The sequence below is a fragment of the Trachinotus anak genome, unplaced genomic scaffold (assembly GCF_046630095.1).
Source record: "Trachinotus anak isolate AG129_WGS33_773 ecotype Australia unplaced genomic scaffold, CSIRO_AGI_Tana_v1 ptg000024l, whole genome shotgun sequence".
Lineage (NCBI taxonomy): Eukaryota > Metazoa > Chordata > Actinopteri > Carangiformes > Carangidae > Trachinotus > Trachinotus anak.
Genome location: NW_027273875.1, coordinates 13,018,022 through 13,042,897, shown reverse-complemented (window position 1 = coordinate 13,042,897; position 24,876 = coordinate 13,018,022). Strand labels below are relative to the sequence as shown.

At 43.7% G+C, this 24,876-nt stretch overlaps 1 protein-coding gene across 17 annotated transcripts in view; it reads right to left on the bottom strand.

Annotated features, from left to right (window-relative positions):
- auts2a (activator of transcription and developmental regulator AUTS2 a) overlaps nt 1-24,876 on the bottom strand; it is a 314,983-nt gene that overhangs the window by 158,518 nt on the left and 131,589 nt on the right. For 12 of the 17 annotated variants that reach the window (XM_071460191.1, XM_071460195.1, XM_071460196.1 and 9 more), the window contains 2 exons: nt 7,902-8,003; nt 736-765 (listed from right to left, as the gene is read on the bottom strand). In XM_071460191.1, coding sequence (XP_071316292.1) covers nt 736-765; nt 7,902-8,003 — 132 coding nt within the window. The remainder of the gene's footprint in view (nt 1-735; nt 766-7,901; nt 8,004-24,876) is intronic. The other 5 variants (XM_071460199.1, XM_071460198.1, XM_071460197.1 and 2 more) reach the window with 1 other exon arrangement.

Here is a 24,876-nt window from a genome sequence, read left to right as displayed (position 1 = left end):
ACACCCCGCAGCTAAAGTCTCTGATACAAACATACACACACCAGGGATCCACATATATAAAACATACACATGAACACAAACATATGCTCCTTAGAGAGGTTTGCATCACCCCTTAGATATTCATGTGGCCTGAATTATTATGGGTAAAATAATTTTTTAAAAACCTGCTCCAAGTCAGACAGGGATGCAAGCAACAAAAGAGAGAGAGACATAGAGGGAGATAGAGGGATATTCCCATCATGAGCCATGAGCCAGGAGAGAGGGTATGGGTGATTTGTTGGCTCAGAAGAGGTAAGCAATATGTAGCAGTGAATGGCCAGTAATCATGTTTATGAGTTGGAGATGGTTCTGGACTCCTGGTGTGTCTGATTGTGTTTTCTCTGGCTCCCAGCTTGGGCCCGAGTACACCCCTACCAGGCCATTGTGATTGAAGTATGTACTCTAGCTCGGCTTCTCCTTAGGGGGTAAAAAGGTGCATGTAATACTGTTTGTGTGCCTTTGCGTTCTCGAGTTTAGGTGCGTGTTGGCCAGTGTGTACTCATAAAGAAGAATGTCAGTCGATGAAGACCTCCCATCGCAAAAGAAAGCACCACTTCCCCTTTCTCCTTCATGCAGCCAGTTCCCACATTGCTCTCATTGCTATGGCAACCGGCGTTCTCTCCTTGGGCTCTGCATGCATCCAATCAGAGTGAGACCTTTGTAGAGATTCCTCCGGGCTCCACTTATTCAACTTACCCCACCGGAACAGCCTCCACGCTGAAAAGGCTGGAACAAAGAGAAGAGAGACTCACTTGCCAGGACCTGGTATGACATCAAAAATTGGGGCTACAGGGTTGGGTAACAGGGAATGCGGAAGTAATATGTAGCCAAGAGCTGCGGGACGCATGGCAAAAGCAAAAATAGGGTGGCAGCGCATGGCCATGGCCAATTTCAGTGGAAATTATGTGGAATAGGATTTGTTATTGGAAGCCTCAGAGCCTGAATACTTGGCAAGTGCTGCATGGCTCTGGCACTGCTTTAAGCTTGATAAGTCAAAATGGATTCCGGCTGAGCCTATTTATGTCATTCCTGAAAACATATGGATAGGATTCAGGCGCTCAATAATTTCAACCTTCAACAATGACATTCAACACCACTCCTCCAGTCCATTAATCTTCCATGAGAATAGATTTATCATCCACAGCACTGAGGGACTGCATTCAGTCAGCATCAGCCTGTGCTGTATTTATCACACCCACCTCGCTCTGTATCAGTTTCAACAATTAAAGAGCCTTATTTTGCTGCGTATATAGTAAGATAACAACAGTTAAAGGTCAAAATGTTGTTCTGATTCTGTGTGTTTTGTTTTGTGTTCAAGGCCTCAAGGTGTGGGAAATAATTAGCAGAGATAAATCAGTGCCATGTATTATCAACCTGAGGGTTGTCCAGAGGTCACCACACACAATCACACTGTGCTTCTCTCATTCTAATTATATATCTGGAGAGTAGATTCAGGCGTGTCTGAGTTAAACACTTGTTAACGCAGGCAGGGATGCAGGCGTGCCCCCAGCACTTGTAGAGACAAGCCATCCAGTGGGACCTCTCGCAGGCTCCTGACGGACATTCGGCTGTTGGGGTGCTGGCAGGGTGATGGAGGCGCGGCATAATTTTGCTCGACTGCCATGTCACAAAGTGTCACAATCTGTTCCTGACAACGCGACTGCAGGCGATGAGAGAGAAAATAGGAAAGAGAAATAAAAGAGAGGGAGAGGAGAGAAAAGGGGGCTTGATTTGGAGTGCCAGAGGTGGTAATAAGCATGTCTGGCCACTTCCTGGGAGACAGCTTATTCATCAGGTTGATTTAGAGTCAAAGGTGTACGCAATTCAAGTGATCTTGTGTCTTGATCGTCTGGCAAGCTGGCTGTGCAGTCGGTGACAGAACCTGGCATAATGAGTGAGGGAAATATGGTGGAAAGCGCTTGTGGATATGACCCCTTCACCGGCACATACGTTTTTGAGAGGTAGAAATCTAGTGGAAAAAATGTCCTACAATATGTTCCAGCTGTTCCTTATGAATTAATAGAAACCCCAGATGGCATGAATCAAAGAGTTAATCATCCCGTCAAAACTTCTCCTAATAGATATCAGTCAATCTGATATCTCAGGAGTTCTCAAACTGGCCTCTTAATTGTGTTAATGCTGGAAAAACTTCAATCAGTTACCACACCTCATCTTATATATGAAGATTAATCCTTTTCTTTTTTTAATGTGGGGTCCATGTGTGTCTGTGCATGTGTGGACGTGCCATTCCTCCCTTCTCTGTGTTTCTCTATATAATGTGTATTTTTGTAGGGGTGACCAGCTGACTGCCATGTGCCGTTCTGTCCCTGTTATTTCCATCTGGATAACAGGATAGAAAACAAAACACTATGTGTGTACTTCTATTGTCTTTAGTGTTTCAATCTGCCCTGATGAGTGACTTATTTACGTCACAGCTGAAAAGCCATTAAACGGTCAAAAAGGCTGTCAAATAATCCCTGCACTACATCTGCTGCTCATTTCACACCGTCACTACGCACACACTGGGGCCTCAGCAGAGAGTACGATCCCAAGATAATGAGCTAATTATAGGTACAACATTCCTACTTCCATATCTAAATGCTTGTCTCTAATAGGAAACATTTCAAATTATTGAGAAGCAGAGAGAGAAAGAGACGGATAATTGATGCAAGCAATTACAAGTTCTGTGTCGGAGCAAATTGGCCAGCATATCTGGACATGTAGGGGTACTGCGACCTCATTTACATCAGAGTGTCAGGAAATAATTGGAGAATGTACTGAGGAGGTGGGATGGGCATAGTGTAACACAGACCCGCTCTGGTCACATTACATAAGCAGTTCACTTGGACAGTGTGATTCAGTTCAGACAAGAAGCTTATGGAAAAGACTGTACTCAAGGTCAAGGACAAAACATTATGTGCAGTCTTGGTATGCTCCAGCAAATTTAATCATAATAGAGATCTTTACCACAACAAATATCCTTTATGACATTAATCAGTTTCCAAAAGCTGTAATTTGAGTATTTGAAATGGTTTCACCACATGCACACAGGGTTCTGAACAGGCTGTCATGTTTTCATCGGAAAGCCAGTAATAACTGACTTCAGTCTTACGAGCCATTAGAGAGACTTTAGCTGTGTTTGGGCTGAAACCGCTTCAAAAGCATGGGGAGACGATGTGCTTGACTTTTAACAATATCACTTCCAGATGTTTCATTACAAAACAACTTTCAAAGGCTTCACCGCAAGGAAACCTTCTCGTGTGAGGAGCCAGGACACACGAGTATGGATTTCAGGAACCCACAATTTTCACATTTTTATTTCAGTCGGAAAAACCAGCATGCAAAACTGTCTGGAGTAACACCAATAAAGTGCAAGTATAAATAATAGTGTTACAACCCACCCCAGCCCAACACACAAATCATTACCCCACGTTACAGTAGGCATTTCACACCACAGACTATTTAAAGGTGTTAGCCAAAAACATGAGATTATGCATTATACAGGTTTTGATTTGACAGGCAGAATTTAGTCAGGGGAACAGCTAGACGCAAGACACAACAGGAAGCTTTGGCTGTCTATAAAAATGGCCACTAAAATATGTGGGTGCACTCATTATAGTCTGCCTCTTGTGCCTCTCATCAGGCTGGCTAACACTGACTGGCGGGCTCCGACCCACTACTCCGACGCTTTTCTCTATTGCACCCGTCTCTCATCAAGAGCCTTGGATGGAAAAAAAGAAGTAACATGCTGTTTACTCGCAATCCCAGGCCCGTAATTGCCAATTTATTTGATAGGCAGCCGGGTAATGATGGCATTTCACCCCTTGCCGCAGAGACTAAACGGGAGTGAATCATCCCAAGCTCCCTGCCCTCCCTGATCCAGCAGACTCCCTCTGCTCAGGACTGCTGCCTGCCTGAATGCCTGCCACCCAGACTGAAGGGGTGGGGAGTGGTGGTGTGGATGTGTGTGTGGGGGGGGGGGGGGTAGCTGCCATGTCAGCTTCAAACAAACCCAAAAGGGAACCCGGTGCTTCAGAGCAAATGCGGCTTAGCCTGCCAATTTAGCTAGGGTTTTGGGTTGAGGCAAACACAGCCGAGCTGATGTGCCATTTGTAGGCCTTAATGAGCTGGCAGGAAGGAGTGAGGAGGGAAGGAGAGCGGGAGAAAGGAGGCTGCCAGGCCTGACCTCCTCTGGCCTCTATCTCCCTGCCAGCCAGGTCGGCAAACTCAGTTCATCTGCTTCATCGGACCAGAGTCGCTCCATGAGGGGAAGGGAGTGCTACAGCAAATACCATTAGCAGACTGTCAGTGTAATGAACAGTTCGGGTCAAAGCTAGCTGTTGTCTCACACTGCTCCCTGGAACTAACGAGTGACTTAGCTGCTTTCTCTTTGTTTTCGTACTGTTAGGGAGCATCTCTGTGCAGCCCAACACTAGCAGTCTAGCTGCATTGTCCAGTGTTACAACCAAAATAGTTTTTAACATTTCAGTAGACCCAGCACATGGACTGACAGAGCAAAGAAAACACTACAGGCACCTGGACACACACCTGCAAAAATACTATTTTAGAGGAAATTAGCTGTATTTGAGATTCATAAAATAAACTAAATCCAAAGAATCTCTGTGCCAAACAAAACTGTTTTTTTATTCCCTCTATTTTTGTTTTCAGTCTGGGGAGCAGAGCTCTGCTACAAAAGCTCAGACTTGCACCTCTTGCAACTTGTGAAGTAGGTTTTTACAGTGTGGCTGGAGGGGACATGTTCAGAAACCTGTGGGGACCTGAGATGAAGCCTCACACAGTGTGACCATCTAAAGTGACACAGGGGTCTAAAAGACTGTCGTCATGCTGCCCAGCTTTCAGCAGCTCTTGTGAAGACATGCTCAGTCTCCTGTGGGGTGTCTTGACCAGACGAAGCAGGGGGAACCACGGCTGCTGCTCCTTCTATCCTCCAGAGTGTAGTGAGTGGCTGAAATGCCAGCTCATATGGAAGTGATTATAGAGAGGGCGACAGATGCTTCCTGAGAACAAGTCAGGAGTGAGGAGAATAGACTCTGCTCGAGAAAACTGACATTGTTAAAATGAATTATGGAGATGATTTGGGATTTAGGATAATGTTCCACTAAAATGACTAAAAGTAAACACATAAGCTGACGTTGTACATCTTATTCACCTCATAGGGTGATTTCATAAACAACATTCAAACTGAATAAGCTGAATGTGAAGCAACAGTGACAGTGTCTCTGTAGGAACATGGAGTTGACTCAGTAATAAGGGCAGACTATAAGATGATGCAACTGTGGAAATATATTTCATTAGTATGTGAGGCGTCAAAGTACACATCATCACAACAGTGTGGTCTAAATGAAGCCATGTGGTTGGCCAGTGAGGCCAAGTCAGATTATACTGTTGCTGATGACATTTCAAACAGTGATTAAAGACATTATAGAGAGCGAAGGCTTCTCCATACAATAGTTAGATGCAGTGTTTTTATTGGATTCTTACTGGTCTGTTCAAGATAACAATGACTTACCATGTTCAATGCAGCAACCAGTGCCATCAAAGACAGCTTTGCCAATCTCTTCATGGTAACCAATGCAGTTATTAAGAATAATAAACAATTCTGATATGGAGCAATAACATGCATTATTCTGAAAAAACAGAACAACAGAGGGAAAATGGATCTAACCTACTGCTAGATTTGGCTATGAGGACCTGACTGTCATTCAGTATGAATCATTATATAATTATACTGTATTTTATAAATTGTTGCTTAAGACCAACAGACCTGAAAAATTAGTGGAGGAACAAGATGACAATGTCCCCATGCATAGGGCATGAGGGGTCACTGGATGTTTGATGAGTATGAAAATGATGTGAATCATATGCTATGGCTCAACCCAGTTAAACACCTATGGGAGATTTTGGATAGACATGTTAGACAGAGCTCTCCCCCACCATCAGCAAAACACCATATGAGGGAATATCTTTTATGAAGAATGGTGTTCCCTCCACCCCCCTTGTAGATTTCAGACACTTGGAGAATCAATCCCAAGGAGCACTGAAGCTGTTGTGGTGGCTCATGGTAGCTCTAAATGTTACTAAGACACTTTATGTTGGTTTTTCCTTTAATTTTTCACCCATATTTGTTAAATATTTTATTTCAGATCATGACAGGAGACAAATTGAATGTTTTCTCCGACAGTCAACATTAAGCATGTTTTGTCATCCATAGGTTAAGTGTTTTCAAACCACCATTTAAGCAAGATTTGCCTTGGTGTACTGCTGCACAGTCACCACAGTCACCACAGTGCAGTCTGAGAGAAATCAGCAAGTATCATTTCAATTTCTGTTGTCAACATCAAATTACTTATTTCATTTCATGCCCAGTCAAGCATCGTAAAGCTACATGCAGAATCAGTTTTGCTTCAGTTGTTCGGCCATGTCTTCCTCAAAGACAAGCTCGCCTCCCAACTGACAGCTTTAATTATGGCCAGATATCTGATTGCTTCGCTGTAGATTCTCCACACAAATCAAAGAGCAGGGGTGGGTGTCTGGCAGCAAGGTCCCTTAAGCTTGCTCGCTTCACATCTTGGAATACTGTCACAGGGTGCAGGGACACACAGCCGCTCTTTCTTCTGTCAGTTAATGCTCGCCTTCAGCTCCTCCACAAGGAGCAAAGATTGGGTAAGTAGTGTCTTTTTTTGTATCAGTCATAAAAAAAACCCTCTGGCAGGGGAAAGGGGGGGCTGTGTGTGTGTGTGTGTGTGTGTGTGTGTGTGTGTGTCCGTGCAGGATGCAAATAGTGCTCTTCACCTGAAGAACTTCAGGAGTGCACTCAGGATGTTTAGGATTTAGCACTAAGTGCTCTGTAGAGGCTGAAGTTTATATCTTTAAGACCAAGAGACATCTTGACAAAATCGATTCGCTCACATTAATGACTTACCTTTTGTCTGTGTGACATGTAGGTTCAAGGCCATACACACAAACACTAGAATCATGCAACTGTTTTGTGTATCACTCATAAATTAGTAAACTTATTTATCTAATTTGATCATTATTAATCAAACGATTTTGTATGAATAAAGTTTTTAAATAAAAACATCATTCTCAAAGCAATAAAAACTGTGACATTTAACATTTGTACTGACTGTGGAACCTTTACCACTTCCTCTCTGACCAAGACATATCAGTTACTTGGTACTTTCTGCTTTTACTAGTACTTTTTAAGTACTATTCTAAGTAGTGGTGTCTCACTGATTTTATGTATTATATTTAATCAATTCTTTACTTGATTTATTTATTCTTTGTTTTGTGAATTTATTTTTTATTTTAATTTACATTTTTTTTTATCACATTTCATGTTTCTTTCTTTTTTTTTTGGGGGGGGGGGGGGGGGGGCGCTTTTGTGCCTTTATTAAAGAACAGTGGAGACTGACAGGAAAGGGGGTAGAGAGAGGGGGATGACATCCAGGAAAGAGTGGGACAGTCGGGAGTCGAACCAGCAACTGTCTATTTTGTACTCACGTGGTACGGGCCCTAATCACTCGACTACCGGGCCGCCCTATTTCATGTTTCTTTTCATTTGAAGCACTGGGTACATGTAATCTATTTTATGTAAAGCACTATGTGCTACATTTCTTGCATGAAAGGTGCAATACAACTAAAGTTTATCATAATAATATTAATAAAGGTGACATATGCTATGTTGTTTTTTGAATAATGCAAGTAAACAGGAAATCATGTGACTAAGCTCATGACCTCAAGTTTTTGATTACTGGAAATTATTTTCTTGAGTTAAAAGTCTATGAAGAGTTGAAATAACTACCACTGGAGTAGTGAGCTTGTTTTTTTAATGTACTCACATCTGTCAGTCTGTCTCTGGAGCTGCTCCTGAAGGAAGGCTTCGACTCTCCACTCACGCTCTCGCTGTCACTGTCCTTACAGTTGTTCTGCCCTGGCTTCAGCTAGAAAACACAACACACAAGGAGATCAAGGGTTAACAATGTGAAACAAAACTGTGAACACAGCAGTTTAGAGCTCTGCATGGATAACGCTGGCTAGCAAAGGCATCCCACAGAAATTGGTTCATGAATATGTGAGAACTGGCAGGAGCCACAGTGCTGTCTCTGTAAATCTGTCATGTTTCTGAGCCTATTCAGCGCCCGTCACTCTGCTTGCCAATGATAGACGCCATCTGATCTCGCAGTATGAAACTCCTCTCAGCCCACGAAATAGAGAACAGGGACAAAGACCCCTCCAGAACCTTCAAATGGAGCCACTATCCTCTCCGAGCAGACACCACATGCTGAGGCAGCAGGAGCTCAGCAAGTGTCATCCTCTAGACACTCTGTTCGAGATGCAGCAAAATGACATGAATAAAGTGCAGGACGTGCCAATCTGCGAGCATCTGAGGCCCTTCAAATTCTGGAGAACAATAAAAGGTTCTTGGGAGCGTGGAGCTGAGTGGAAGGAGGTGGGGTGTGCACTCCCTGTCCAAGTCTGCGATTGATGTCCTCTGAAGCTCCCATGCTGCTCCTTCCAGACCAGACAAACGCTGCAGGTTTCATTTCAAAGCACATAAAAAGCTGGCTTTATGGGACAATGCAGTAAACGGCTCCTCTGCCACCTAATAGGAAAGGCAGAGCGTGGTGCTGCACACACAAAGAACTTGGATGTGAAGATGATGGTGCTCTCTCTCTCTCCTGCTCCGGAGGGAAGGGACAGAGCTACAGTATATGTTTTTTTTTTTACCTCTCCGTCAGTATTCTCTTTTCAGGTATCGGCCATCATTTAGTGTGATGAAAGGGCACGAGGTGGGGGAATACCAAAAGAACCCTTGAGCTGAGCAGATAATTAAAATGAAAATGTTCCCTTTTCTGCAGCCATTAGTGGTGTGAAAGGAACCCTATTCCTGAGGAGAATTGCATGATGGGTGGAAGGCGGGTGGACTTGCCAGAGTGCTGAACGTGATAAGAGAGTCCGAGTACTGGGAATGCCTGATGGGCCCTTTTGACTGCGTGTGTGCACGTATCTGAATGTATGTGTGTACATGTGTGCATGACTGCATGTCTGTGTGGTCAGGCAGCGCTGAGAGGTAGGGAAGAACACACAAGAACTAAATGTGGCACATGCACACCAATGCCCTGCACTGTGATAGGACTAATTACATGCAACACATTTTATTCCCACAAAAACCAGGGCATATTTTCTCTCTTTTTCTTGTAAATGCCAGTTTGTCTGAGGGGAGTTTGCATATTTTTTAGAGAGAAAAGGGGAATAATATCTCATCAACACTGGCCTGTGAACTGATCCTTGAAGAAAGGGCGAGGGATGCTGTTTATGCCCAGGTCTGTGGCTCCTTCATCAAAACATGTTGACCTATAATATTCATTAACCAGGCAGTGTCCCTGCTGACAACACCAGGCAGCACATGCCAGCATACTCATGTGCACACACAAAAATACGCAGACCGTACTGAAAGCTGCTGCTGACTCCTGCACCAAATATTCACAGCAAACTAATATATGGTGAGCTGACAAAGACTATCACAAAGCCAGTGTGGGACAGATATAGAGATTTGTCTGTTATTAATCAGTGTGGTATCAAACTGACTCTGTGGTAGTGAAACCACATAATCACACCGTCTGTATTCTGGCTTATCAGTGGGAACGCACTCCATGAAATCAGAAATCTTGCACAAATTTAACTGTGTGTAATGTCTGAAGAACACGTCTAATAAAGACATTCCAATAAAGAGCGGCTCATCTTTCAGGGCTATTACATAGCTTGGGACCTGATTACACAGCTATTTGAAAATGTATCCCTCAGCTTGTTCCCTTTAATTTCCCCCTGAGCTCCCTTAAATTACTTCAGAGAATTGTGTTTTTTTTTTTTCTCATCCGCTCTCCCCTTTCTGAGGTTCAGATGATGGATTCATTTCTTTTTATGATGTGATTAATGGATTTCTTAAGCAAATGACGGGAATGCTGGTGGTCAGAGACATCAAAAAGTGAGGCTGGAATTTAATGACCTGCTGTCTGATGATAAATCTAAATGAGAAGCCCATGTGTGTGGGTGCTGGGGCCGTCTCTGTGACCTCTGTTCTAATGGCGCTGATCTGATCACTCCCACTTGTTACAGCGTGCAAGTCATTCTCTATATTTTTTATAGCCTCTTAAACTTAGCTTCAGTTTTACCTCCTGTAATGAACACCAGGGCACTTCACTGCATCTAAGGCAGATAAATGAGATGTATGCAGATGCCCCAGACTGCTGTTCAGTACTGATGCAATAACATAAAGACATTAATTAAGATGTAGGCTGAGGCATACGGATGTATTTATTTAATGACCTTACTATATCTGCACAGCCTGGGTAAGAGCTGGCCCTGCAGGAGGATAACAAACAGATGGTTTTAATATTCCAGAGGCTAATTTCACAACAATTAAAGACACAGCGAGACATTAGCATCTAATGAAACATTTAAACTACTAGTAAGTGCATCTGCCATTAATTTCTACACAGTGAGGTCTTGTTTTCCTGCAATCTGTTCTGTGTTAGGGCATAAAGGGTTTTTTTCCTTGTCTCTCTTACCAGTCTGAATTTACTGAAGTAGAGAATCAACAACTGTTTTCAATCAGCAGCCAGCGTGATGCTTTGGAAGAGCGCAGCTGAAAGCTCAGTATGAAATGCTTCAGCCTGGAAGTATGAGAAATCCTTCAACATTTGGTATAAATCATTCTCTCAAAAAACACACTTGTACTTCAGCATCTATTCACACTGTTACTGCCCCGCTTTGTTTAGACAGTCCAGTGGTGACAACTGATCATCCCCTCAAATGATTATAATGTGTCAGTAATGTCTGTATACTTAAATTCAAGTGACACCCAGATGAAAAGCAGTTTGATACAGTGTTGTGTTGTCTGTCGAAATACAGCAACACACTTTGTTGAACATCTGTTTTCATTCATCGCTATGTTACCACTGTAAGTAGACAGCATTTAAATTATACCTGCAGCAGTGCTATATCTAAACACATGGACTGGTCCTCACTATATTCATGCAGGAACAAGGGGAGGAACTTTAAAGCAAAGCCTCATTACGTTTGGTCTTTTGCAGAATTCAGAAATCTGCAGAGAGACAATACCACTAGACAAACAATCTATTTTATCAATCAGTCAAAACAATCCTGTTATTTAGAGTTGACTTATATGTGTTTTAGCAGAGGACAGCCATGGTTAAGGATTCAAATACAAACCAGACCAGTGAAAACCAGTATTCTCTTAAAGGTCTGATGTGGTTAATTAAAGCAACCATATTATCTGTAAAAAAAAAAAGATAAACACCCACAGACAGAGAGGACAGCTCACGCTATCTTAATAGCTAAAATAGAAACAAATGAGCTGTCAGTGACTTCCTCTTTAAAGCTCTACCATGATATTGATTTCCAATAATGTGTCCAAAGACTGCCATTTTTTGACTAGCCTTGACTGAAGGAGGGGGTCATCTCACAGAACCTCCTGCATGTTCACTCACACACACTTGAATTTCAGTTAGTCCAAACTACTTGTACATTAACAACAGCTATACCACCTGATATTTCAACATGTCTGTTCAAGGTCAGACAGAAATAAACAGGTGTCTTTACAGATACAGCCTCAGAGCAGCATTATTGGAGCTGCCACATGAAATACAAAAGGTGCTAATGCATGTCTTGGTCGCTTCACAAATACTTATCTTGAGATGCCTGTCTTTATGATGCAAAAGATTTCATTAAAGAAGATGTGAAATGTTGTCATTTAAGTATTGTTGTTAGTGGCAGCAGAGGAGGCAAGAATGATTCAGAGCATACACAATACAGTACTCCCCCGAGATCAGAGGGAAAATGATACCGTATCTAATTTAACACTCTTCCCACTTAAAAGTACACTACAGCTATTACAACATTGTCTTGACAATGTGGAGTCAATTATTTTCTCACTTACAGAAAAGTGCTCACCATTGCCATAGTGGAATTTTACAAGTGTATTGACCTATTCTCAAGGGCTGCTCTATAGACTCAATGCAATCAAGCACAAAAGTAGGCCTGCTAACATTTCTAACCACAAAGGCCTTTTTAAACAGAGGCGTACACAACCAGCCTCGCCCGGCAACTCCACCCCCAACCCCCATCCCTCATCCAACAAAAAGAAAAAAAGAGACAGAGAACTGGGCTCAGTTTTCTACACTAGCCTCAGAGGGATTCTGCAGCCATCAGCTCCTGGTTTCCCTTAGTTACGCACAACAGCAGCTGCGGAGCTCAGCGGTAATAAAACCTGGAACAATTTAACAGCTTTTATTGTTCTTCTGTGGCTTTCAGAACAGCTAACCTGTCCTCTCAGGATCTGGCAGAGAGAATCCCACTAGGGCAGCAATGAAAGAGGATCTCATTTACCTAAAAGCGCTTATAAATTTTTAATTTGCTTTAACAAGTAAATTAACAAGTCCCTCATTTGGGAAGTTTTATGGCTGCTTGCCACTAAGGGAGAACCATGAAAGTTTTATAGATAATCCACTACCTAGACTGTGTTGCTGATAATAAATTGTCTATTTCCTGCGGCACTGTCAAATCCCCTTGGTTCCCACTGACTACACTTTGAATATCTCCTTCATGCTACCTTCAGTGGTGTATATACCAGAGCTATTAAAGTGCTTGGGAACTTCATGACTCAGCAGTTAAAATGAACAACTTGAAGAGTTTCTGTCCACTTTATACTGGCGCTCTCGTTTAGCCTTAGGAGACGCCATTGCCAAACATTAGACCACATTAAGCATCGCTAATAATGTCCCAACCAACCTCTGCATCACATCAGCCTCACTGTGAGACCATCTACTGAAACCACCCTGGGCTGGTCGACAACAGCAGTTGGAAACTGCTAGGCCTATTTAAATTGCAGCCGGCTTTATCTGAAGAGACTGTTATGTGAAAAGAGGGGCTGAGAGTTCCTCGGGGCCTGTAAGAGGGGGCTGACAACCGGCCCCATGTCATCTTTCTGACAGTGACTATGTGGGCGAGCCCACCAGTGTGGCCTGGCTCTGACCCTGTGCTTGGCTCTGAGGCCCAGCTGCTTTAACTGCCACAGACAGGAGCCCCGCCTGGCCCTCTCGTCACCCATAACCCCCTCTGCCACCCTCGGTCACAGTCTGTCACTGAGCATCAGCGCTTTGGCTTCCATTGCCCCAGATTTGTTTACTGTTAGCTGTGTGTGTGGCAAAGAGGTCACAGGCATACAGTGTGAAAATAATCCTTAATACCTCTTTTTATCTCTGCAGTTGAAGCATGGACGTTGTGTGTGACTAAATGACATACTGAAAATTGTTGGCATGTTTGTCCCAAAGCCGACTGTTTGCATGTAGTTAAAATGTCACTGTGAGCCAGCGTAGTAGTTTTTATTAGTACTTAGGTATGTAACCACAGAGAAGCTCCATTTCCTTTCAATCTGCTAACGTTGTTGTGTGGCAGTGATCTCAGACAAACTTGTCAGACATTATTTTTCTTGCAGGGGAGAAATCGGTGAGGCCAAATGCACCCACTCTGACCAATCTCAAGCCACACAGGAGGGCTTTTCTAGCCTCTGTGCTGGAATGTGCAGCCAAAGAAAATATATGGAGCCACTGAGGACTAGTCATAGCAGCCGCAGGGTGAGAGCATCCTGAGAGGAGGAGGAGGAGGTGTGGGATATGGAGGCCAGGAGTGGTGGGGTTGGGGGTGCAGGTAGCAGGGGTAAACGTGGTTGAGAGCACTGTCTTGATCTCATCAGTCATACTAAGGACTCCATTTCCTCCACCACAGGCTGGAGGCTACTAGAGCTCGTGGCTGCATTTATATATTGCCATAAATCTCAGATCTATGACGACATTACAGACAAATCAATATGCTTTTAACATCCATCCACTGCCCTGCGTCGCAATCACCCTTCTCACAAATGGTCATATAATGCTGTAGTCTGGAGGATTGAGTTATGGGGACAATTCCCAGATTTAATAATGAACTGAGCAGCTGGAGAAAGTCTGTGTGTGTGTGTGTGGTTGGTGTGTGTGTGTGTGGGTGGGTGGGTTGGGGGGGGTATAAGAGCAGTGGGAGACCTCTACTCTCTCAGATCATATCTGAACATCTTGTTGTAGTAGCCCTGTGTGGCAGTAAACCTTCCTGCCCACTTTACACACCTCCAACTCCCTGGGCGCTAAGGTTCCCCATGTACAGCAGACAGAGAGCAGACCAAGAGAATACTGTTACCAGATTCCTTCCCAGAATGCATTAGAAAAAGGAAGGGGGGTGGGGGGTGGCAAATAATATCTAACTGCCCAGTTGAGCACTCATCACCACATACCTTCTCATCAAATACATTTGCATGCAATTAATTACATGATTCCCCATCTCTTTAATCTGTGCTACTGAGTCGTTATTTCAGTATTTGCTTTCAGAGAGCCGTCCAACTAAAGCCATCACCAGCGTGCCAAATCACAGCTCCCCGAGCAGAGCAGCCTCAATAAAGAGTGGTATGGAAAAAAGACAGCAGAGAAAAAGCCCTCTCCTATCGGCTTGCAGAGGCTATCATTTCTCTTTTTTATTGCCATTTATTTTCCTCCAGGAATTCACTGCCAGTATATTGGCAGGCCTTCCAGTAGATGGAGGCAATGAAATTTAGCGCAGACACTTAACACTGGGTCAAGCCTTGTGTGCAGCTCATGTGTGGTGGTAATATGATAGACAAACGCTTCTAGTTTAGGGAAAGAGGGCTTTTTTATGTTACAGGAATAGCGGCAGAGTGCTTGCTGTGACACACGCTGCTGAAAAAAGATGGAAAGTACACAACCACAGCCTTCTAGAGGGATGGAGAAGATACAAACACTTAAAACAGCAGAGCACTACAACCTGGCTGTGGCTATTTAAGAGACAGAACCTAAATAGGTCAAACATGTGTCATTATGCAAAACCTTGAAGGGTGGAAGTACTCCTGGCTTGGATGCCACGTAGGAAATAAAGCTAGAAAATGTAAAAGCCAACTGACATTAATTAAAAAGATATTCTATTCAAATTTCTAAGAGAAAAGGCCACTCACTAAACATTTAAGTTCATTTACATCCACACTGGAAAAACACACAAGCATAACTGTGAGTTTTACATGCATTAGTGCCAATCGTAGCAAATAAGACACAGGCTGCACTAACAGAATAATATACATACATTAACATTTAAAGGTTACATGAGCTAAAATCCTTTCATTTTATTTTGGAAAACATGACATCACTCACTCATATTGATTACCATAATAGTCAGTACCAATGCTCATAACTGCAAGACCTCTGATCAACTGTTAATGTATGTGCAGTGAGTAACAACAGTGCAGTGACAACCGAGTGGATGTTAAAGAGAAGGTCATGGGGTCAGAAGCTGATCTCAGGTCAGCAGGTGGATATCTATACTTACTGAACAGGTAGCCCTGCCTGTCAGGCCTCATGCTTTGGCTTGCATGTAAACCGACAAGAATGATACCGTCTCACCTTACCTGCATTTGGCTCCATCTGTACTGCTATTTCAGGGGATTGGGGGGGGGGGGGGGGGGGGGGGGGGGGGGTGTAAAATCTGATGGCAGGATATACATTTCCGATTTGGCTGACCCAGGGTGCCTTCCCCGGGGCCAGCTCTGTTATCACTAATCCCTGCTGTAAACGTCCTCATTTAGCCACCCTTCTGAAATTCATATCTGTTGTTATCAAGTCATAAAACAAGACAGTGCTGCAGTCCCACTGTATTAGTAGCAGCCTGAGTTTGCCTGCTTCATGAGTAGTATGTCAGCAAACATCTGCTCTGGCTGCTTTAACAGACCGGTAATGGGGCACAAAAAAAGCCAAGGGCAACAAAAATACAGCCAAACAACATGATTGTAACTGAAATAATCAGGACTTCACAGTCAGGAAATAAATCATGGGTAATGCACAACATACTGTGCTCCTCTGATGCAAGACGGTACATAAAGCCATGATGACGAGAGAACGCTGTCTATGAACATTATAGTGGAACCACATTAACAGTGTACCTGATTCCCTTTCATCTGACTGGTCATAAAAATGCAGCTGGAATGTGCTCATAATGGGCTGGAAGGCTGCAGACAGGCTCCTCATAGAAAAGAATCTCTGCATTGTTTCAGTGCTGCCTTCATGAGCTGTAGGAAATAACACTATGAGTCAAGCACACAAGAAAGGTCCAAATACCACCAGGAAAGAGGAAATATTATACACTGCTATAGAGACAAGACCTGTGACGACTGGTCGTAAAAGTGAGGTCCTACATTACACATTCAATATTCTCCCTTAATAACTCAGATTTCTGTTTCTACTGTCTGTGAACAATTCAGGATATTGTCTTTCTTTTTCAATGAGAACAAAAAAAAAATCCCATGTACATAAGTGTTCACAGCCTTTGCCAAGACACTCAAAATTGAGCTCCATCCTTCAGATGTTTCTAACTTGATTGGATTCAACCTATGGTAAATTCAGTTGATTGAACATGATTTGGAAAGGCACACACCTGTCTATATAAGGTCCCATAGTTGACAGTGCATGTCAGAGCACAAACCAAGCCATGAAGTCCAAGGAATTGTCTGTAGACCTCCGAGACAGGATTGTATTGAGGCAGATCTGGGGAAGGGTACAAAAAAATTTCTGCAGCATTGAAGGTCCCAGTGAGCACAGTGGCCTCCATCATCTGTAAATGGAAGAAGTTTGGAACCACCAGGACTCTTCCTAGAGCTGGCCACCCGGCCAATCTCAGCAATCGGGGCAGAAGGGCCTTAGTCAGGGAGGTGACCAAGAACCTGATGGTCACTCTGACAGTGCTCCAGCGTTGCTCTGTGGAGAGAGGAGAACCTTCCAGAAGGACAATGATGATAACCTGCTCCAGAGCGCTCTGGACCTCGGACTGGGGCGAAGGTTCATCTTCCAACAGGACAACGACCCTAAGCACACAGCTAAGATAACAAAGGAGTGGCTTCGGGACAACTCTGTGAATGTCCTTGAGAGGCCCAGCCACAGCCCAGACTTGAACCCGATTGCACATCTCTGGAGAGATCTGAAAATGGCTGTGCACTGACGCTCCCCATCCAACCTGATGGAGCTTGAGAGGTTCTGCAAAGAAGAATGGGAGAAACCCAAAAACAGGTGTGCCAAGCTTGTAGCATCATACTCAAAAAGACTTGAGGCTGTAATTGCTGCCAAAGGTGCTTCAACAGAGTATTGAGCAAAGGCTGTGAACACTTATGTACATGTGATTTTTTTTTTGTTTTTTATTTTTAATATATTTGCAAAGATTTTAAGCGAACTTTTTTCACTTTGTCATTAAGGGGTATTGTGTGTAGAATTTTGAGGTAAAAAATGAATTTAATCCATTTTGGAATAAGGCTGTAGCATAACAAAATGTGGAAAAAGTGAAGTGCTGTGAATACTTTCTGGATGCACTGTATGCTACAAGAGCACCATCTGCACGTGTCCTCCAAACAGACTAGAAAGTAGTATAATAAGAACAATTACACATCTGAGTATAAGTGAGGCTTTAGTAACCAGAAACCTACTGATGGTTGCTGTTTGACCACTATAAGCTCTATTCATGAATCTACTTTCAGAAGGAGGCTCATGCTTATGTTGATATTTTAAAGTAGTGCACATCCCATGTCCATTTCCTTTTCATATTTAATATATTACTGACCCAATACACTAATATACTCAAAATGGTGTCTGCTATGTAAAATAACATAAAAGCTAAATATTGGATATTGGAAATTAATTTTGGGATGACGTCACCACTGATAATGGTTGTGCGTCACATGCTTGTCCATTTACATTTACAAATCCAACTCAGCAGAGCCTGTTAAAAGCAAGCTATTTGTACTTTACCACATACTCATTATTGTGCCGTATTGGGACTTTACTACCACTCGTGGTGGTGGTGGTGGTGGTGGTGGAGGATTTCCTCCCATCACAACAACCAAGCTGGCCACAAGTCATCTGAAACAGGGGCACATGCACTTAGATGGTATAATCAGCGCTGGCAAAGACGAAAACAATTAAAATGTCATTCATCGTCCATTAGAGGTTTTCTACAAAGGCTCATTAACAACCTTCACAAATCAACTTCTGATCGATCAGTATGACCAGCTGAAGAAGTTCAGAAGAAGGAGGAAATCCAATCATTTCGAATTTAGAGAGAATTTGAAATTAACTACACACCACCTTTACTAAACTAAACTAGGAGGCCACATCAAAATTCAGACGGTGATGTGAATTGGTTTGAGGCACTGTGGAAGATTTTCCACAATTATAAGACAACTGTCTACAGAGTTCTCAGCTGGAAACCAATTGAGTTACAGAGCTGGAACAACTTTGTTAGCTTAAGCTGCACCTTGAAAAGTGTCCATACAGCAGCAGTAGACAATGAATGAAGGTTTTACACCAGACTGATTATTGTTGTGAACTTGTCATAACTTCAGACATGGCAAATAAACCCTGATTTTCTTCATCTAATGCCGAAGCTTTACTGTGGAAACAAAAAGTCAAATCTGCTCCAGCCTTATGATTTAGGCCTACACAGCACTGAGAGTAGCTATCTGCCACGCAAGACCTGACAGCATACAGCAGTGACTGGGCTGCTTGTACAAACAGCTTCCCCACGTGTGTGAGGCAAATTACAACACACAGGGGACCTGTTACATTTCAGCCTAGTTCCACATCAGTTGGCTTAAAGAGAGACTATTTAGGTGGTTTAGTGCTTGTATTTATGTTGAGAATTACAGTGAGATCGAAATCCTGTCAGTTTTTTCCTCCTCTGACAAGTAGTTTTCAGCAGCTATCAGTGATCTTGGCAGGGCAGAAGAATTACCCCATGACCCTCTTTGCAAGCCATGCCCTTACTCTGTTTGTGTTTTGGTCTGGGCTTCCTCTAGCGAGTAATGGACTTCCTTCAACTCATAAATCACACTTGCACACTCCTTTTGATTTTTTTCTCCCTTTTTCCTCCACCATGTTTTGTTTAGTTTACCACATCTTTGTTCGAGTGAAGCTATTTTCTGTCACAAAGAGCAGCCAGACAATGCTGGCCCTCTTTCTCCAGTTCTTGGAAAGGCACTTTTACAGGCATTGAGGGCCACAAATGTCAACCACAGGAAGGCAATTATGAGAGTAAAATTACTTCCTTACTGTTATCAATCCACTCTCTGGACCCAGGGAATGGTTAAAAGCCACCATGAAATAGGGCACAGTTAGACTTTTCTCTTGGGTCCCAGCCAAGGCTGCTAACCTTGCTATTAAAGGCCCCGACAAGCTTTGTCAATGCAATCTGCTGAATGCCTTGAGTGACACGCGATCGATATTCCCCACTCTCGCGGGTCATCACCAGTGACAGAGGCCTAAGTAATAATACAGCTCTAGCTGCCTCTCTAACTGAAATGCTTCCACTGCCACAATATTTCTTTTTTTTTTTTTTGTCTCGGGGCTTGTGAGCTAAATTTTCTGCACTGATCGAAAGAGGAAGATATGGAGGGTGGGAGGGAACAAGGGAGGGTGGAGGTGTGTTGGGTGGTGGGGCGATGAGGAATTGCTATGTGTCTGGATTGATGCTGGCGAGGGTAGTGAGTGTGGCAGGCAAGGAAAAGGGGGGACACAGAGGTGGGGGGGGGGGGGGGGGGGGGGGGGGGGGCTCTGATAAATCGAAAATGACTGGCTGCCGAGTTGTAATCTGCCAGCATCGAGCCCCCTGTAGCAACAAGCCAAATGAAAAAGCACGCTGACAGGCCCGAGAGATGGAGGGCCTGCGGTAGATTGTGGGGAGGAGGTGGTGCAAGGGGGAGGGAGGGAGAGGGAGAGAGAGAGAGAGAGAGAGGGAGGGAGGAGGGAGAGCAGGAGGGGGAGGAGGAGACAGAGGGAAAACAGACAGAGCAGGGAGGAACTGTGTGGGAGACGTTTACGTTTGTTCCAGTGCACGGAGGACGGAGGTGTCATGGAGCGGAGAGAGAGGTAGCGTGTGGATGCAGCAGTAAATAAAACACGTCTCCTCACATACACAAACTATTACCAGCTCAAAACACGAGTCCATTACAATTTCTAATAAGATCTAATGTAAACACGACCAGTTGGCAGTGTTGTACCAGCCATCAAAGGCTGTCAATTAGCTCTACAGTGAAATGTGTTTTATGTGTTTATATGACGGGGACTGTGTGTGTACAGAGGGCTTGTAAATCTCTAGTTATATGCTATCTTTACATTTTGCACAAATGCCATCTGAAAGGGACATGTGCGCACACAGGGACACACAGACACACACACACACACACACACACACAGAGGCAGCTGTTGTGTCCTTCATGAGCAGGTGAATCAAGCTACAACATCAAAATCCAACACAAGAGCTCCACCTACTGCAAGTGCCTCCTCTGTGCCCCTTCCTCTGGTGCTCAGACAGCCATATGAGCTCTGGGAAAACAACAGCAGGAGACGGGCGTCCACGTACAGTGTGCAGCTCATTTCTATCTATTCCATTAAATTCCAAAGTAACCTATCTCTCTGAACATTAGTGTCAGACTGAGGGAAAGCCAAGCCAGACAGGGCTAATAAGGCTGCAGCAGTCTGGCCTTGTCTGGCTGCCTGATACAATGTCAGCTGCGATGAGAGCTAAGCCCCCTCTCCCCTCCTAAGTATTAAGTGTGTAAGCCTGATGCCTGTTAAGCAGGGTCTTGCAGGAGCAGGGCCTGAGAGAAGGAGTCAGCCTGCCTGCCTAACAGGCCTGCTGGCCAGAATACACAACAGCACTCCCTTGTAAAAATGCAAGGTCAATTCAGCAGCAGCACTGAGACTAAGAGAGGAGGACCGGCATTGTAATTGGGAACTCAATAAAGGACATGTGGAAAACAATGTAAGATGGTGCTGGCAGATCCCACCCACCAGGACTATAGAGAACCCAGAGCAAACAATCTGTCTGCACAGCTATCCATAACCGTACACAGAGTTTACACATCTACATCAGATGGGCTGCATATATTTAGAAATCACTAGTGGCACAGCATGGAGCCTGATGAATTCACAAACAGCAGGAAATAGTGCCCCTGTATTTTCAACAGAATTATCTGCAGCTCTTTGTCTGTTTATCCATTGCTGCCTTTTTTCCTCAGCGGCAGACATTCCCAGTGAGGCAACAGGGGCCCTGAATCTGTAAAAGCTGCATCTCTCCTCCCCCTGTTTCATTTGCAGACCCGTGGCTTACAGTCGGACTGTTGCAGAGAAAAGCCATCTCCCTCACAGCATGGCTGCTGTTTCAGGGCAATGCCGATCTGCTGCATGCAACCCGACTTCCCGCGCTCCCACTGGGCTATTCAGGAAATCACGGCTGATACTGAGCCGTTTGTCTCCCTTTTGTGTTCACCCCTGGTCACGCTGCAACAAAAAAGAAGCAAAAAAACGAGAGTACAGCTTTACCCCCGCCTCCTGAGGAAATGCTGAAAATTATTTCTGTAACCCTCAGTGTGGCAATTTTGGCAGAAAGCACACAAAAAAGTGAATAAAACACAATTTAAAAGGCAGGCTCTGCAGGAGTGGGAGTCTGCCTGTGGCTTTCTGTGTTTTCTGGGGAAAATTGGGTTCTCAGCCTGAGGTTTATCACTTGAAACTTCAGGCATTTTCTGGGACAAAACTGGCGTAATCATTTCAAATAGGCCAGTATGAGATGAAGACTTTATATAAGCAGCACAAGAATCCACTGAGGTCTAATCAAAGCAATACAGAAGGAGCTAATGTGGGAGTTGTACTTTGCATTTCTGTGGCTTTCCACTGTGACAGCTTTTGTGTCAAATGGCTTTGAACTACATAGGCTGTCGATGGCATGAGAACTGCATAAACAACCCAGGAACAAGGGATCACAGACTCATCAGTGGAGATTTGCTCGTGCTGGCTGCAGCACACATATTCCTCAGCCACAATCAATTATCCTGCCAGAAAACAGGCCAAAGAGGCAGCTCTCACATAATTGTGGCAAATGAGCAATAACAGGGGGATAACCTGCATCACAAGACCTTGTCCATCATGCCAGCTGATAAGATTAAGTACGACTTCAGAGCAAAGTTACTGGCTGTTTGGAAAGGGATGTGAGCAGGAGTGTTTCAGTGTTTCACTGATAAAAGTATGGAATTTAGTTTGGCAAATATTTTTCACAGTGACCTGCCCTGCTTTACTGTCGTCTGACCTGCCTCCACGATAACAGTGATGTAACCTCGTAAAGTAATCCACGCTTTCTCACATAAATGTCTCTGAGACAGACAAAACAATGAACCACGACCCAAAACAAAACCTTGAGAAATCTGTGTGAGTTTCCTACACAATCACATTATTGTTATATTAGCAAATAACAGAACTCGGCCAAGGCTGTTAAGTATTGTGCCATAATAAATTATTCCTGATGGCCTTGTGCACCCCCCCAGATGTCTCATTCCCATAACAGCTTTTAGTGGGAAAGTATAATTTTAACAGAATCAATTAAGTGAACAAAACCAACAGCTTAATTTGTCTATGAACAACAGCTGTACCTCAACAAAGTGAAAACACTCTTTCAAACAGTGTAAAGGTACTTGTATTATAAATTATGGAGAAGCTTATTTTCGCTCCAAAAAACAAAGCAGAGAAGTGAAGCAGAGAAAACATGTAAAGCTGGGTTGCAAAATTAAATGTAACAGGAGGAGTTGGAAGTTTGGGTGAGAAGTGGTTTTGCTTCACTAGCGTCTCACAGGAGAGCACAATGTGAGCCAAAGAACAAGGCTAAAACAAGCATCCATTGCATTTAAAACACAATCTCAACAATCTTTTTATCAGAACTTTTTTTTCCTGATAACTTTCCATTTAAAATGATCTGTATACTGTACACTACACTTCATGAAAGGAGACCAAGCTTTTGTAGGCCACAAAGACGTGAGTGCAAGCTCCAAAGAGCTAATGTCGAAATTCCCCCGAGCCTTCTTTTAAACACACGGGTAAATAATTCAGCCCAGCCTGAACAAAGACTGAATCTGAGAGAGAGCGCTGGGTTCTCTCGTGTACGCTGCACTTTCTTTTCCTGTCCCACAAGAAGGAACAATGAGTCGGGCACATCTCTCTCTGTTCGTGGAGTTTTTCTGCCTCATTTTGAGCTTTCAGAGTTGATTTTCAAAACACAAGCAGAGCTGCTGCTGCTTCACTCACACTCATGTCTTTCTTCCCTGATGGAGAGCTGCAACACAGCAGCGTGTCACCCTCCTGTTGACCTGTGGGTGGTGCTACATGACAACACATCGGGAGGAGGAGTGGAAGAGGGAGGACAGCAGGAACGATTGAAAAGTAACACATACAGTAGCACACAGAAACAGACACACACACAATACAACATTCAATCACGGGGGTGTCAGAGTAAACACAGAATACTTGAAACAAACATCATTATCCTCTGTTCTGGTCGCCCTCTCTCCCCTTCAGCATCACTTTGATTTCACTGCTCCACCTCTTCTGGCTCACAAGCTGAACATCACCTGTGGAGGGGGCGTCCTTAGGAGGCCTTTAACTCACTTCACCCCCAATCTGCAGCCTTGGGGTTATGTTTGTTTGTCACTGTGTACGTTTAACAGTGAATATTTACACCATACAAACTACAAACATGCATGTCTGTTACTAAAGGTCAGACTCTGTGAATAATGGAGCCAAGGATGCAGGACACATCCACACTGTACATTTCATGGAAAATGCTATTTTATCTTGAAAGAAGGCAGAATATTACAGGAGCTGTCAGGAAAAATATCTGAAATAACAGATAATTTTCTCACCCCACTGGCAGACATAAAAAAATCTCAAGAAAAATACAAATTCAAAGTAAATACCACATGACTTGTTGAAAGGGCATCTCTACCGATTTTACACATCAAAGTCTGTTTACAGGTCTTTCAGAGCAGCACTAGAGCATATGTGGAAAAAAATAGTATCAAGCCTTTGGTGTCTCCAGAGGGAGCAACACAAAGTCAGATACACTGCCTCAAGTGATGTCATTTGAGTCTGCATGAGTTGATGCTGAAGTAAGGACAGAGTCTTTTCACCCCATCCAGACTTTTTCAAGAAATGCTGAATGACACACTTCTACATTCACTGTAAAATCTGACTGGAGTTGACTGATGCTGTAAATTAACCTCTGCCACATGGTGCATCTAGTTTTGCTTCTGGCAAAGACATAGTGCATCAAGGACATCACTTGGCGTACACACTCCAAATTAAATGTTGAATACTCAACATCCTGCTTGAAGGCTAGAGCAAGTGTACAGAAACACACACACTCTCCCTCTCTGCTCTCCTACCTGTTTTTGTACTTTCCTGAAAATGACACCTACATTTCTAAGGAGTCAGCTCTCACTCAACCTCTTCTTAAAACAGACAGTGTAAACTGAACCAGCAACTCCTCAGGTCAGAATAGTTTTCCTGGGTTTAGCAGCAGTAACACAGTATTGAGCTGCACACAGAGCTGAGGAGGAGCTGGTTGGAGGGGATGTGTGGGGTGGCAGAAACTACCTCCGCTTGTAGCCGCAGGCCAGACTGGGAATCAGTTCAAAGATTCCCCATATAACTCTGATTAAAAATACACAATGGATCTTTTTAACTTTCATAGCTAATAATTGATGAGCACAAAGGCCCTCTTGAATTTTCCATGTGAAAGAGGAGCTGACATTCGGAAGGTTCACTGAATCAGAGCGTGTAGCCCTCCCCCCCTCCACATCTTCTTGCTCTCCATCTCCTTGTAGCTGCAGGC